Source organism: Microcaecilia unicolor, chromosome 3 (assembly GCF_901765095.1).
Source record: "Microcaecilia unicolor chromosome 3, aMicUni1.1, whole genome shotgun sequence".
Taxonomy (NCBI): Eukaryota; Metazoa; Chordata; class Amphibia; order Gymnophiona; family Siphonopidae; genus Microcaecilia; species Microcaecilia unicolor.
In genome coordinates, this window is record NC_044033.1 from 258280069 (window position 1) to 258293417 (window position 13349).

General features: G+C 44.4%; 1 protein-coding gene across 1 annotated transcript in view; it reads right to left on the reverse strand.

Annotated features, from left to right (window-relative positions):
- The window catches only part of SHPRH (SNF2 histone linker PHD RING helicase), a 331612-nt gene that overhangs the window by 291601 nt on the left and 26662 nt on the right, over nt 1-13349 (reverse strand). Inside the window, 2 exon segments of the mRNA XM_030194974.1 lie at nt 10735-10813; nt 11353-11583. Coding sequence (XP_030050834.1) covers nt 10735-10813; nt 11353-11583 — 310 coding nt within the window.

Consider the following 13349-nt stretch of genomic DNA (forward strand, 5'->3'; position numbering starts at 1 on the left):
CAAAACCAGCCTAGGAGGGTGGAGTTGGATTCTAAACCCCAAACAGATTCTGCAACACTGACTGCCCAAACCGACTGTTGTGTCGGGAATCCTGCTCAAGGCAATAGTCAGATGAGAATGTGTGGACTGAAGACCACGTTGCAGTTTTGCAAATGGTCCAGGTCAGAAACACGCAGCCATAAGAGTCTGCACATTGTTATACCTTGGGCAGAGACTCTGGTTGCCATGTCAAAAGTGTCGTTAAGTGCCCCGGCCAAGAACTTGTGACACGGCTTCTGCCAATTGACCAGCTGGCGAAAAGGCTCGGCGTGCTCCGGAGGGAGTACATCAACCAAGTCAGACAGCTGCCTCACCGAGTTCCGCAAGTAAACGCTCATGAAGAGCTGGTATGATTGAATACGGGCGAGGTCCTAGCTTCTCCGCCTGAGGGAGCTGAGTCCCTAGTACTCTTGGCTCTTTTAGAGGCATCCACCACCATGGACTTGTGGGGTAACTGAGACCTCATCAATCATGTTCCCCATGGATCCGATATTGAGAATCAATCTTCTTGGGACAGACAGAGGGCCCAGTTCCGCATGAGGACGTCCTTGAGTACCTCATGCAGAGGAGCCGTCACAGCCTCCCTAGGTGGAGAGGTATAGTCCAGGACCTCGAGAATCTTGGCCCTGGGCTCATCCTACACTTCTACGGGGAATGGAATGGCATCAGCCATTTCCCGTACAAAAGATGTAAAGGAGAGGTTCTCAAGTGAAGACAGCCTCCTCTGAGGTGGAGGGGAAGCCTCAGAGGGGATCCCATAGGACTCACCAAAGGAGAAGTACCTGGGATCCTCTTCTGATTCCCACAAGCGTTCCTCATCGGTGTTGGAAAGCACTTCTCTTAGTGACTTCCGAGACCTAACCTGCCTCGATGTCGAAGACCCATTGTCTCAGTGTGGGTGTCGAGGAGCCGACTCCCTCGTTGACTGCAGCAAACCTTCCTCCACTGATGTCGAAGGAGAACCGGCCAGGGTGGCAGTAGAAACCGGGGCCGCAAGCGGCGTCTGTGTCGGATGTTTCACCATGGGTTGTGGGCCAGGCGGATCTGCAGCAGGAGGCATGGTAGGCGCAAGCACCACCGATGCACTTCGATGCAGCAAGCATTCCAGAAGCTCTGGAAGTAAAGCCCGGATCCGCTCAAGAGCCACCATCGGTAAAGGCTGTGGGGCTGGCTGAACATCAGGCTGCGGAAGTGGTTGGGGTGCGGGAGCTGCTAGGAAACTCGTGCGTTGGCACCTCCTGAATGGAGCAAGAGCGATCCTCCCGGCACCGACGCTTCTCGGGTGCCGAATCCCTCAGCGCCCCGAAGCTAACAGCACAATGTGTCAAAGGAGAATGGTATCGGTGCTTCTTAGCCTTCGCTCGAAACACCTCACCAAGACTCCTTGGTGCCGAAGAGGACGATGTCAAAGGTCGGTCCCAGGGGGCCTGCATAGCAGGAGGCCTTGGGGTAGATGGGGACCCACTCGATGCCTCACTGCTCCCAGTGCGTCAGGGTCTCTGAGCAGCCATCCCTACGTCCACTCCTGACGTCGATGCTTCACTCGATGCCGCCGCCGCCGACAACCTCGGTGCCAATGCTGACGTCAAAGGACCGGACCGGGCTCCAAAAAATTTTTCCCTTTGATCTTCTCGGGCAATTTGCATCCTTTTCTTCTTACGAAGACAAAGGGCACAAGTCGCTGGGTTATGCTCAGGCCCAAGGCACTGGATACACCAAGAATCTGTGCCTGAGATGGTCCGGTTGCTGAGCAGGCTTAAAAGAGGCCGCAACAAAAAAGAAAGGAAACTTGACGCGGGAAAATAACTTTAAAAAATACACTAAGGGTTGTTTTTTGTTTTTTTTTAAATAAGAACAAAATAAAACCAAAAATGAAGAAAAAAGCAAAAGGCACTTCGAAAAAGGTAAGTCAGGCTTTTTCCCGGGCACACAGAGGAGACACAGAAAACACTGCCGCTCCTCACGTGGAACAACTTGCGACCGCGGTCACACTGCAGGCGGGAAGGCACGCTGCGCATGCACGGTGGGACGTGGCACGCACCCCAAAAGGCTCAGGCAAAGTTTTGCTTTTTTTATTATGCCGGTTCCCAGGCCAACAGGGATCGTCAACCCATTTGTGAGAATAATGCAGCCTGCTTGTCCTCAGTGAACTTAAAGAAGCAGTTTAAGGCAAATCACCCTCATATCATATTTTCAGCAGTGGGTAGATGTCACTATGCACATACAGTGGGGGAAATAAGTATTTGATCCCTTGCTGATTTTGTAAGTTTGCCCACTGACAAAGACATGAGCAGCCCATAATTGAAGGGTAGGTTATTGGTAACAGTGAGAGATAGCACATCACAAATTAAATCCGGAAAATCACATTGTGGAAAGTATATGAATTTATTTGCATTCTGCAGAGGGAAATAAGTATTTGATCCCCCACCAACCAGTAAGAGATCTGGCCCCTACAGACCAGGTAGATGCTCCAAATCAACTCGTTACCTGCATGACAGACAGCTGTCGGCAATGGTCACCTGTATGAAAGACACCTGTCCACAGACTCAGTGAATCAGTCAGACTCTAACCTCTACAAAATGGCCAAGAGCAAGGAGCTGTCTAAGGATGTCAGGGACAAGATCATACACCTGCACAAGGCTGGAATGGGCTACAAAACCATCAGTAAGACGCTGGGCGAGAAGGAGACAACTGTTGGTGCCATAGTAAGAAAATGGAAGAAGTACAAAATGACTGTCAATCGACAAAGATCTGGGGCTCCACGCAAAATCTCACCTCGTGGGGTATCCTTGATCATGAGGAAGGTTAGAAATCAGCCTACAACTACAAGGGGGGAACTTGTCAATGATCTCAAGGCAGCTGGGACCACTGTCACCACGAAAACCATTGGTAACACATTACGACATAACGGATTGCAATCCTGCAGTGCCCGCAAGGTCCCCCTGCTCCGGAAGGCACATGTGACGGCCCGTCTGAAGTTTGCCAGTGAACACCTGGATGATGCCGAGAGTGATTGGGAGAAGGTGCTGTGGTCAGATGAGACAAAAATTGAGCTCTTTGGCATGAACTCAACTCGCCGTGTTTGGAGGAAGAGAAATGCTGCCTATGACCCAAAGAACACCGTCCCCACTGTCAAGCATGGAGGTGGAAATGTTATGTTTTGGGGGTGTTTCTCTGCTAAGGGCACAGGACTACTTCACCGCATCAATGGGAGAATGGATGGGGCCATGTACCGTACAATTCTGAGTGACAACCTCCTTCCCTCCGCCAGGGCCTTAAAAATGGGTCGTGGCTGGGTCTTCCAGCACGACAATGACCCAAAACATACAGCCAAGGCAACAAAGGAGTGGCTCAGGAAGAAGCACATTAGGGTCATGGAGTGGCCTAGCCAGTCACCAGACCTTAATCCCATTGAAAACTTATGGAGGGAGCTGAAGCTGCGAGTTGCCAAGCGACAGCCCAGAACTCTTAATGATTTAGAGATGATCTGCAAAGAGGAGTGGACCAAAATTCCTCCTGACATGTGTGCAAACCTCATCATCAACTACAGAAGACGTCTGACCGCTGTGCTTGCCAACAAGGGTTTTGCCACCAAGTATTAGGTCTTGTTTGCCAGAGGGATTAAATACTTATTTCCCTCTGCAGAATGCAAATAAATTCATATACTTTCCACAATGTGATTTTCCGGATTTAATTTGTGATGTGCTATCTCTCACTGTTACCAATAACCTACCCTTCAATTATGGGCTGCTCATGTCTTTGTCAGTGGGCAAACTTACAAAATCAGCAAGGGATCAAATACTTATTTCCCCCACTGTACTTCATCAGCTTCTGCTGACCTTATTTTTTAGTGCCAAGTATACCCTTACATGTTTGCCCATAATATCACAAACAGGGAGCAGATCCTAGTAATGACAATGATGCTCTGCCATAGCTGTAGCTCACACACTAAACATACCAGGACCTAGGAACAAAATACTAATAGCTGTATAGACCTTGTCCTTGAAAGTTCTGAGCGCAGAACCTGAAAGTGTGATGCAAGTATTATTTAGCCATTCTTCCACTGGCACAGTAAAAACCAGTTGTGTAAAATTAGAGTGTGCGTGCAGTACACAAAAGCAGATTTAAGGGAACAGAGAGAAGGAAGCTATCAGGGTAAAAGCTAAACTAGCACAAAGATGTCTGATAGCAAGCAGAAACAAACAGTACAAACAATTACTTCAGTAAACTGCAGTGCTCTATAGTTACATTTAGTTAGCTCAGACCAGTTATTCTCAACTCGGTCCTTAAGACACACACAGCCAATTTTGATTTCAGGATATCCACAGTGAATATGTATTAGATAAATCTGCATGCAATGGAGGCAGGGCATGCAAATCTCTCGCCTGCATATTCTTTGTGGCTATCCTGAAAACCCAAATAGGTATGCCATCAGAGATAGGAACAAGTTACTGGACAAAGGGCAGACTATCACTAGGTGAACTAGGCATACGTCTAGGGTGGCTGAATTCAGGACATGGCAACAGCATAGTTGGCAAGTCAACAGCAGAAGGCCTTTGAGCACCAATGTGCACTACAGTCAAGACCCGCTACGTCCTGCCTCTGCTGACAGGATGGTTGTTTCAGAGGAGGAGACAGGATGCAGCCAGCCTTCAGCATGTGAGTTCTGCTCAAGTAGAAGATTGGGGTTGGGGTGGAAGAACTGGTGGACTACTGGAGGGGGGGGGGGTGGGTGGAGAAAGAAAAGATAGGACTATTTTTTTTTGGGGGGGGGGGGGCAGTTGAAGGTTTGCCTTGGGCATCAGATACCTTTGACTCAGCCTTGACAGAATGTGTGAGGTAATTCAGAAGTTTGGGCAAGTTAAGATTTCTGGTAACCTGTCTAGTCATCAAATAGGTTCTGGGACCTTGTGTGAGCCCAGAACTTACTTACTTAGTTTTCTGATCTAGGTAATCTTTTAGAAAACACATAAAATGTCAGGTAGTGTCAACATGACCCCACAATAAAAATTTAGGATATATGCATGCATAAAAGCAGCGTCAATCCTTTAGGTTTAGGAATCACTGCAGTAAAGGTGAAATTTGTTCTTAGTTACCATTTTTTCTTTGAGCTCTGCTAGACTAGTCCAGACATGTGGGTTATACCACCCAACCACCAGATGAAGGCAGAGAACACTTATTTTACAGTAACATTATCACCAGCACAAGGATTTGTGCAGCTCCAGAACTTGCCTCTATACTAAATCTGAATAAAAGTGCTTTAAACATGTTACAAAAAGTTTACCTAGTACCCAGCTTTCTAAAACGGGACAACACTGACTTCTAACCCAAAACTGCTGATACTAATACATACTGAGGGGAGAATCTTGAAGAACCTTACTCTTCCCAGATGGGACCTGGACTGGTCAAGCAGCGCTTGAGGAAAGGAAATTAGCAGGTAAGAACAAATTTCACCTTTATCTTGCTAGGACAGTCCAGTCATTAATACCTGCTGTATTTATATTATTTGTACTGGCCTTTGGTGGATTGCTTAATTAAGGATAAATCAAGACCATGTATACGTATGAAGTATCACATACCATATGTAATGAGTTCATATTGTTGGGCAGACTGGAAGGACCGTACAGGTCTTTACCTGCCGTAATCTACTATATTACACAAGCATTAGGACCTCAGGCAGGAGGAAGACAGCTCCTTCAAGCACAACTTTCTCAAAGGCGCTACCCTACCTGGTCCAAACATCCAACTTAAAGTGCTAGTTGAAGAAATGCAGCAAAGATGAAAATGCCATCCTGTATATGTCCCTTGGGGCAATTGCTATGGACCTCATTCAGACTATTGTCTATGCTTTCAGAGTGGGCCCAAAGTCCTGAGGGAACCAGCCTCTGATTCAACATATGATGAGCCAAGAGCCACTTTGATCCACCAAGTCACAGTGACTTGGAAGCTGTTTCTCCCTTTTCTGACCCACTGAACAGAATAAAGATGATCTGATTTACAAAACACATTTGTAACCATCAAATACTGAAGCAAGACCCTAGATCGAACATCTAAAACATGGAGCACCTTAGGCAGGCTAGCCTTCTCTTCCCTAGAAAGAGCTAGCAACTAATGGGCTGGTTGATATGGAACGGTGAAACAATCATTGGTAAAAAGGACAACACTGTATATAGGGATACTGAATCTGCAATGAAGGAAAGGTAAACATCCCTGCACAAGAAAATCTGTAATTCTTAGATAAGCCTGACCAAGCAAACTACCAGGAAGGTCACCGTCAAGGATAAATCCTTTAGTGTCACATGCTAAAAGGGTTCAAAAGGCAGATCCACAAATTCAGGACCAAATTTCCACTGTGGAAGAACTAGCTATACAAGAGGTTGAATCTGACTGGCACCCATGCAGAAAACACCCTATTATCCAGGTGAGCTGTCAGAGAAACATCCTGCACTTGACTTCTGTAATAGTTAAGGCTGCCACTTGCACCTTAACCAAACTGAAGGCTATGCTCTAGACCAGAGGTTTTCAACCCAGTCCTCAGGGCACACCCAGCCCCGAGGACTGGGTTGAAAACTTCTGGTCTAGACCTCCCTGTAAATAACACAAAATCAACATGATGTCCACCCACCAAATGGACAAGCTATGTTCTCCAAGTCAAGACTTTAAGAAACAAATTATGCATGTAAAAAGATATGGAGGCCTCATTTTCTCTAAAAAAAAAAAAAAAAAGGGTCACAATCACTGACAACAAATTATGCCTCAAGAGCCAGACCATAAGACAAAAAGAGTTGGGATCCTTCCATGGCAACTGGACCCTAGAGCAGAAAACCTGATCTCTAAGGCAGATGCTTAGGAGGTCCTGCCAACAGCATCACCAGAATGGCATACCATGACTTGTGAGGTCATTCCGGATCTACAAATCCGATTCACTCACTTGGGCAAGTGACTTAAGCCTCCACTGCTTCAGATAGTGTGCTTTCTCCATACTAAGGCTGAATCGGAGCAAAGATGTGGGTAGTGCTGAACTTCCTCCTGTGGCTGTAAAAATGAAGTGTCTTGGAATTCCATCAGATCAAAGACTGGCTGACCCCAAGGATCCACCATCATCTGGAAGGCTTGGGCACTGAGGTTCCGCTCTCCTGGAGCCAAGAAATTCTGGTTGAGGATGTCTGCTTGAACATTTCCTACCCTGGCTATGTGGTCTGTGGAAATAACCAGCAGATAACATGCCACCTAGCGGCACAGTCAACTGACCCCCTATGCCACAGTCATGCTCCAGGTGCCCCCTTGCTTGTTGACATATGCCACAGTTGCGTTATTGGAATGGAACGTTCCAGTGCTAGATATATCACTCTGGCTCCAGCCTGTTGATGGAAAAAGATGATTTGCGACATTTCCACAGGCTCTAAGTCATCTGTCCCTAGCAGTGTGCCCTCCTCCATCCCCAGTCCAACAAACTGACTTTGGCAGTCACAACTACCTATTGGAGAAGCTCCAGGTTCCTGCCCCAGAGGAGGTTCTGAGGGTGCACCTCCAACTGTGGGAGGGGAAGCAGAGCACCACACTCCTGCAACAAGGACAACCACTGGGAGAACAGACTCCTTTGCACGGGTATCATGTGCCCACGGAATGAGTTCCAGAGTCACAGCCACGAATCCCAAAAGTTAAAGATAGTCCAAAGCTCATAGAGCCAGTCAAATGCAAAAATAAAGTTTAGCTTGCTCATTCTCCCCCACTTCAAGAAAACGTTACCAATGATTGCTAATGATTTTAACAAAAGTGGCCACCCAGGTACTTGACAGGCAGAGAAAAGGACAGTTTGCTCTTCATACTGTTCACAACCCAACACAAGCTTCTCCAGGAACAGACGTAGTCTGATCAGAAACTCTGGCATTCTCCTCAGAATCAGCTTGTTTCAGCCAGTCATCCGAATATAGATAGACTATAGACCCTGATGTCTTTACTTTACTTTCACTTTATTTGGAATTTCTAGATCCCTTGTACTCTGAGTTCTAAGTGGTTTACATATTGGATATTGATTAGAAAGCCTGGGCCAAAGCAATACCTCGGGACTTACAGCAGATATTACTTTAAAGAGAGAGATGTTTTTACATGTTTTCTGAATTGCCTATAGTCTTTTAAATAGTCAAGGCTTAAGTCCAAGTCCTTCCAGACTCTGGGTGCTTGGTATGCTAATTGTTGCTCGTAGGTACTGATTCGTTTTATTCCTTTGGAGGAAGGTAGAGCAAAAGGGGAACAGTTATTAGATCTTCTCAACCTTTTAATAGCATTGACTTCTACATTGTAGGCATGAAGTTTGGACATTCTCCTGTGAAGATTTTGAATAGGGCGCAGATTTGTTTGAATCAAATCCTTGACTCTACCGGTAGCCAGTGTAGATCTTTGTAAAGATGGGATCTTGTTTCTTCAGTAAATAGATTAGACGGATTGCTGTGTTTTGAACTGATTGTAGTTTGCATAGTTGTTTTTTGGGGGTCCTAATAGTAGAAGGTTGCAATAGTCCAGTTTTGATAATATCAATGTAATTGATAATACCAGTAATTTGAATTGTACTGTCTCGAAGAACTTCCTTATTCATCTTAGCTTTCTTAGCACTGAGAATGAGCTTTTCACCATGTTCATGATGTGTCAATTGAATGACAGCGTTTGGTCCAAGTACACTCCCAACAGCTTGGTTGTTGATTGTAATGAATAGAGTGAGTTATTTATCACAATCTGCTTTTCCTGTGGGTCTAAGTTTGTAGACCAGCAGTAGACATTTCATTTTTTCTGAGTTCAGCTTCAATTTGTATCTGTTCATCCATGTGCTAATAAGTTATTAAATTACAGCGTTTGGTCCAAGTACACTCCCAACAGCTTGGTTGTTGGTTGTAATGAATAGAGTGAGTTATTTATCAAAATCTGCGGGTCTAGTTTGTAGTCCCAGCAGTAGACATTTCTTTTTTTCTGGGTTCAGCTTCAATTTGTATCTGCTCATCCATGTGCTAATAAGCTGTACGTAGTCTCCAATAACTTATGTTGCCTGGGATAGGGTGGAGAGTATAGGGGTGAAGACTGAGATATCATCCACTGAGAAGCCCTTTAACAAGAGTATTTGGCCTAATGTGCATAAGAAAATGTTAAATAGTGTGGAGGATAGTGGTAATCCTTGAGGACCTCCGTAAGGGTTGCTCCAGTTTTCTGAGAGTACTTCATTTTGTTTTACTCTAAGATCTTGTTGTCAGGAAGCGTTTAAACCAGTTCAAGACCTTATCTCCAATTCCAATATTATTTAGCTCCAAGAGTGGTTCATAGGTTAAATGTCAGGTCTCAAAGCAGCAACTATGTTTGTGAGCCCTTGGGCCGCTGCCAAGGAGCGGCAGTGGCAGGCAAAACCGCCCCAACCAGCAGTGGGCTAACACACACACAAAGCAGGGACTGCAGACAGGGATAAGCAAAGCAGGAACACACTGGACAAGAACACTTGGACTTGAACACAGGACTGGAGCAGGCGGCCGGCAGGGCTTACCGGACTGGGCAGGAACTGGATACCAGCAGGAAACACACAACAGAATCAAGGCTACAAGCTGCCAGGCAGCCACTAAGACAGAAACACAGACAGGAGGGAGTCTTTTTTTGTTTGTTTAAGGTTGTGCTGGAAAAGAGGAGCTCCACAGGAAAGAGAGGAGAGGTGAAGGAAGGGAAGAAGTAAATTTGCAGGACACCAGAGATAGAGATCTGAATACCTCCAGATAAGATTCTACAGACTCAAGGCACCCACACAACTCAACTGGATCAGAAGCAAATAACTTTATCACAGGCTAAAAAAGTGTGTCTATCCACTTGCTGGAGACAGAAAATACCGAAGATCTGGACTGGATATCAAGAGAGAGATGTCTCAGCTCAGTTTTCAACTCTCTATCTCCACCTGCTGGTTGATGAACACAACTATTCCACAGGTTCTGGAATAGAGGGAAGCAATGTAATAGAAGTCACAATTATCCAAACTTCATTCATCCAAAAATGGAGAATTTTTGGATGAATGAAGTTTGGATAATTGTGATAACAATTACCTCTTGGATAACAAGTACCTCTTGTTCCTCAGCAAACTCACAGTTCACTAGATACAGCAGCATATCCACAAGGGCCAACTGTTGGCAGTGAGTAGGTATGGCATAAGAAGAAGCTGCTGCAACTCTTCTTCCTCTTTGGCTGCCCCTAATAATCCTTTTCCCAACACTAGCACCATGGACAGAGAGGAAGAAGAAAGCGAAAAAAAAACCCAAAACTGAAACCACCTCTCTACTACTCCTGGAGAGGCCTAACCAAACAGATACTGCTCTGGCTTCTGGGCATTCAGTCATTCAAAACTTTCAGGTATCTTCCACATGATTCAGACTGTAACTCTTCTTATACACTACTACTACTACTTATCATTTCTATAGTGCTACAAGGCATACGCAGCGCTGCACACCATACACAAAAAGACAGTCCCTGCTCAAAGAGTTTACAATCTAGATATCTTAAAGACTTGTATCAACTCTATGATGGACACCACAAGACATACCATTAAGTCATCTATGGAGAGATGCCGCTTCAGCAGTAACAACGAATTATAGTATCGATTTGAGGCTATAATGTGCTGCTTTAATACACTAATCCTACTGTGTCTTCTTGATATTTAATCAAAATCCTTACCAGCCAGTAAATGGGTTGTAGTAGAGTTTCACTCCTTCAGGCGTGGTGATTTCTCGCCATAACAAATGCAATGTATGTTCTAGAAACAAAACAATTAGAGAGCTTGCATTAAGCTACCATATACAGACATCCTAACTGAACACCTATTGAAAACTACTAGCAAACAAAAATGCTCCTGCTTTAGCTGAAGGCCAAAAGGCAAAACTGATGCGCTGATAAAAACTGCACAGCTTTCCTGCTCTTATTATAGAGTGTGAAAACCCTTTAGCCTGTCTCTTGGAAAAATGGAACAAAAGGTAAACACCTGCCCTCTGAGCTATGGTTTTCGGTCATAAGGAGAAAGGCCTGAGCACAGGATGGGACACATATATCCCTTTTTTCACCTTCATCTCTTAAATAAAATTTCACCCAGATAGCTTTTAATAAACCAGCAGAAAATTCTCTTTCAGACTGTCAGTGAGTAATCAATCAAATTTTACATGTACATGACATGAGGTCAGGACAACACTGCCCTTTACATAACATTCTGGTACAAGTATCTGTAAAAAAAAATAATTTCATTAGAGTACTGTACACATTATTCTAAACTGTATATTTGTTGTACTGGGTTCTACCTACCATTTGTAGATGGGCTTTTAAAATTCTCCTTCTGCAGCATCCAGTTCACAGCTTCACTCTGGTACGGCCTCAACACAGGGATCAATGCAGGGTGTTGTGCATCCTCTCTCAGAAGCAGCATTTCCTGTTGATGTGTTTGCCTCACATAGTCATAAAGCTCTTCTATGTTTTGTCTTTCCAACTCTGTATCTGCTTCCTCCTCCTCCTCCTCCTCCTCATCTTCCACAACATCTGCGATGTGAGCACAAAAATCTTATCACAGCAGTCTGATTGTCTACTAGCAATTTAATAAGTTTTCAGATACTTTGGAAAGCCTGTACTGTAACACTACCACATCTAGGAACCCAGGTCTAAACAGCCTTAAAGGCTGCTAAATTTATAGTAATGACATTAGCGAGTGTCATGTCATCTTCTATATGTTTTGCTAATGGATGATAGATTAGGCTGTCAATTACTGTCATTACCGAATAAGATGAACATATGTTTGTTTATTGATGTTGTGGGGATTATTTATCTACTTACAGGATTTATATACTACCTACCTACCAGTTTAAGTAGTTTACAATTAAAAATAAAACATAATTAAATACAAACTAAATATATACAGGGAGGAGATAACTTTATGACAGGGCACTTATGCCAGAAGCCCCAAAAGGTGTCTATTTTATAAAGGCCACATATGTGTCAACATGGAGGAAATTACATCATCGCTGGGGAATGGACGCTTAGGAGCAGAGCTCCACCAGGGTGATAATTAAGAGGGCCTTTTCCCCCCTGTTTACTCACCTCCAATTAAGGGCTAGTTGTGTGTCACATTATTGGGACATTGTTATTATTATTATTTGTAGCATTTGTATCCCACATTTTCCCACCAATTTGCAGGCTCAATGTGGCTTACATTATGCCGTAATGGCGATCGCTATTTCCGGGTTGAGAATTACAAATGGTATTGCATTAAGGCACATACATACATGGTAAAGTAGAGTACATTATGGTATTGCATAGAGGTTCCTGAGTGATAAGAGTGAGTTATAACATAAGTTAGATAGTCAACTATAGAGAGTTCATTTTCAGCATGAGAAATAAAGTGGTAGTGCATATTGCGTAACTTCATTAGTAGCAATGAGGTTAACTAGTCAAGTGAAGAGAGTTCGGTTTTGTCTAGATGATGTAGAGTCTGATTGTTTCGTATTTAGGATGGATCATTATGGTATGCCTTCTTGAATAGGTCAGTTTTCAGTAGCTTTCGGAAGATTGTTAGGTCGTGCATTGTTTTTATGGCTTTCGGTAGTGTGTTCCATAGTTGCGTGCATATGTAGGAAAAGCTGGAAGCATATGTGGATTTATATTTAAGTCCTTTACAGCTGGGGTAGTGGAGATTGAGGAATGTGCGTGCTGATCTTTTTGTGTTCCTCGTTGGCCACCCGGAAGTGGTTTGAGAAATTTAAATATGCTCCAGAGGGCAGTGTTCAGAGGTAAGTTCAAGCAAAACTACCTCTGAGCCAAGAAAGAGGTGTTGGATCACTCTGGCTCTGAGAAGGAAGACCACATGACAGAAGTAGTAATCGACAAAGAGGTAATGAAATGAGATGTAGCACACTGGTTTCAGGTACTGAAGGAAAAGAAGGCAGCAGTTCGGAAAGATGTTCAGGCTGCAATGACAGAGATCCAAAGTGAGATGTGAGATAGTGGCAACTACACTAAGCAAGTAGAGGAGGATGTTGACAGTATGGAGTAGGAGATTCACACCATACAGGTTGACTAAGCAGGATTTGCAAGTCATGCTAGAAGATCTTGAGAACAGGTCAAGACACTGCTATTTGAGGTTCAAGGGCATTCCAGAAAGACATGTTTGCAGGTGGTCCAGGATATCTGTGTACAACTGCTAAGGGGCCCTAATGCGGAGTCGGAATCTGCTATTGAGACAGACATGGGGAAGCAACTGTTTGCCTTGGGATAGGTGGCATGGAGTCTTGCAATGAAAAAAAGTATTTCCC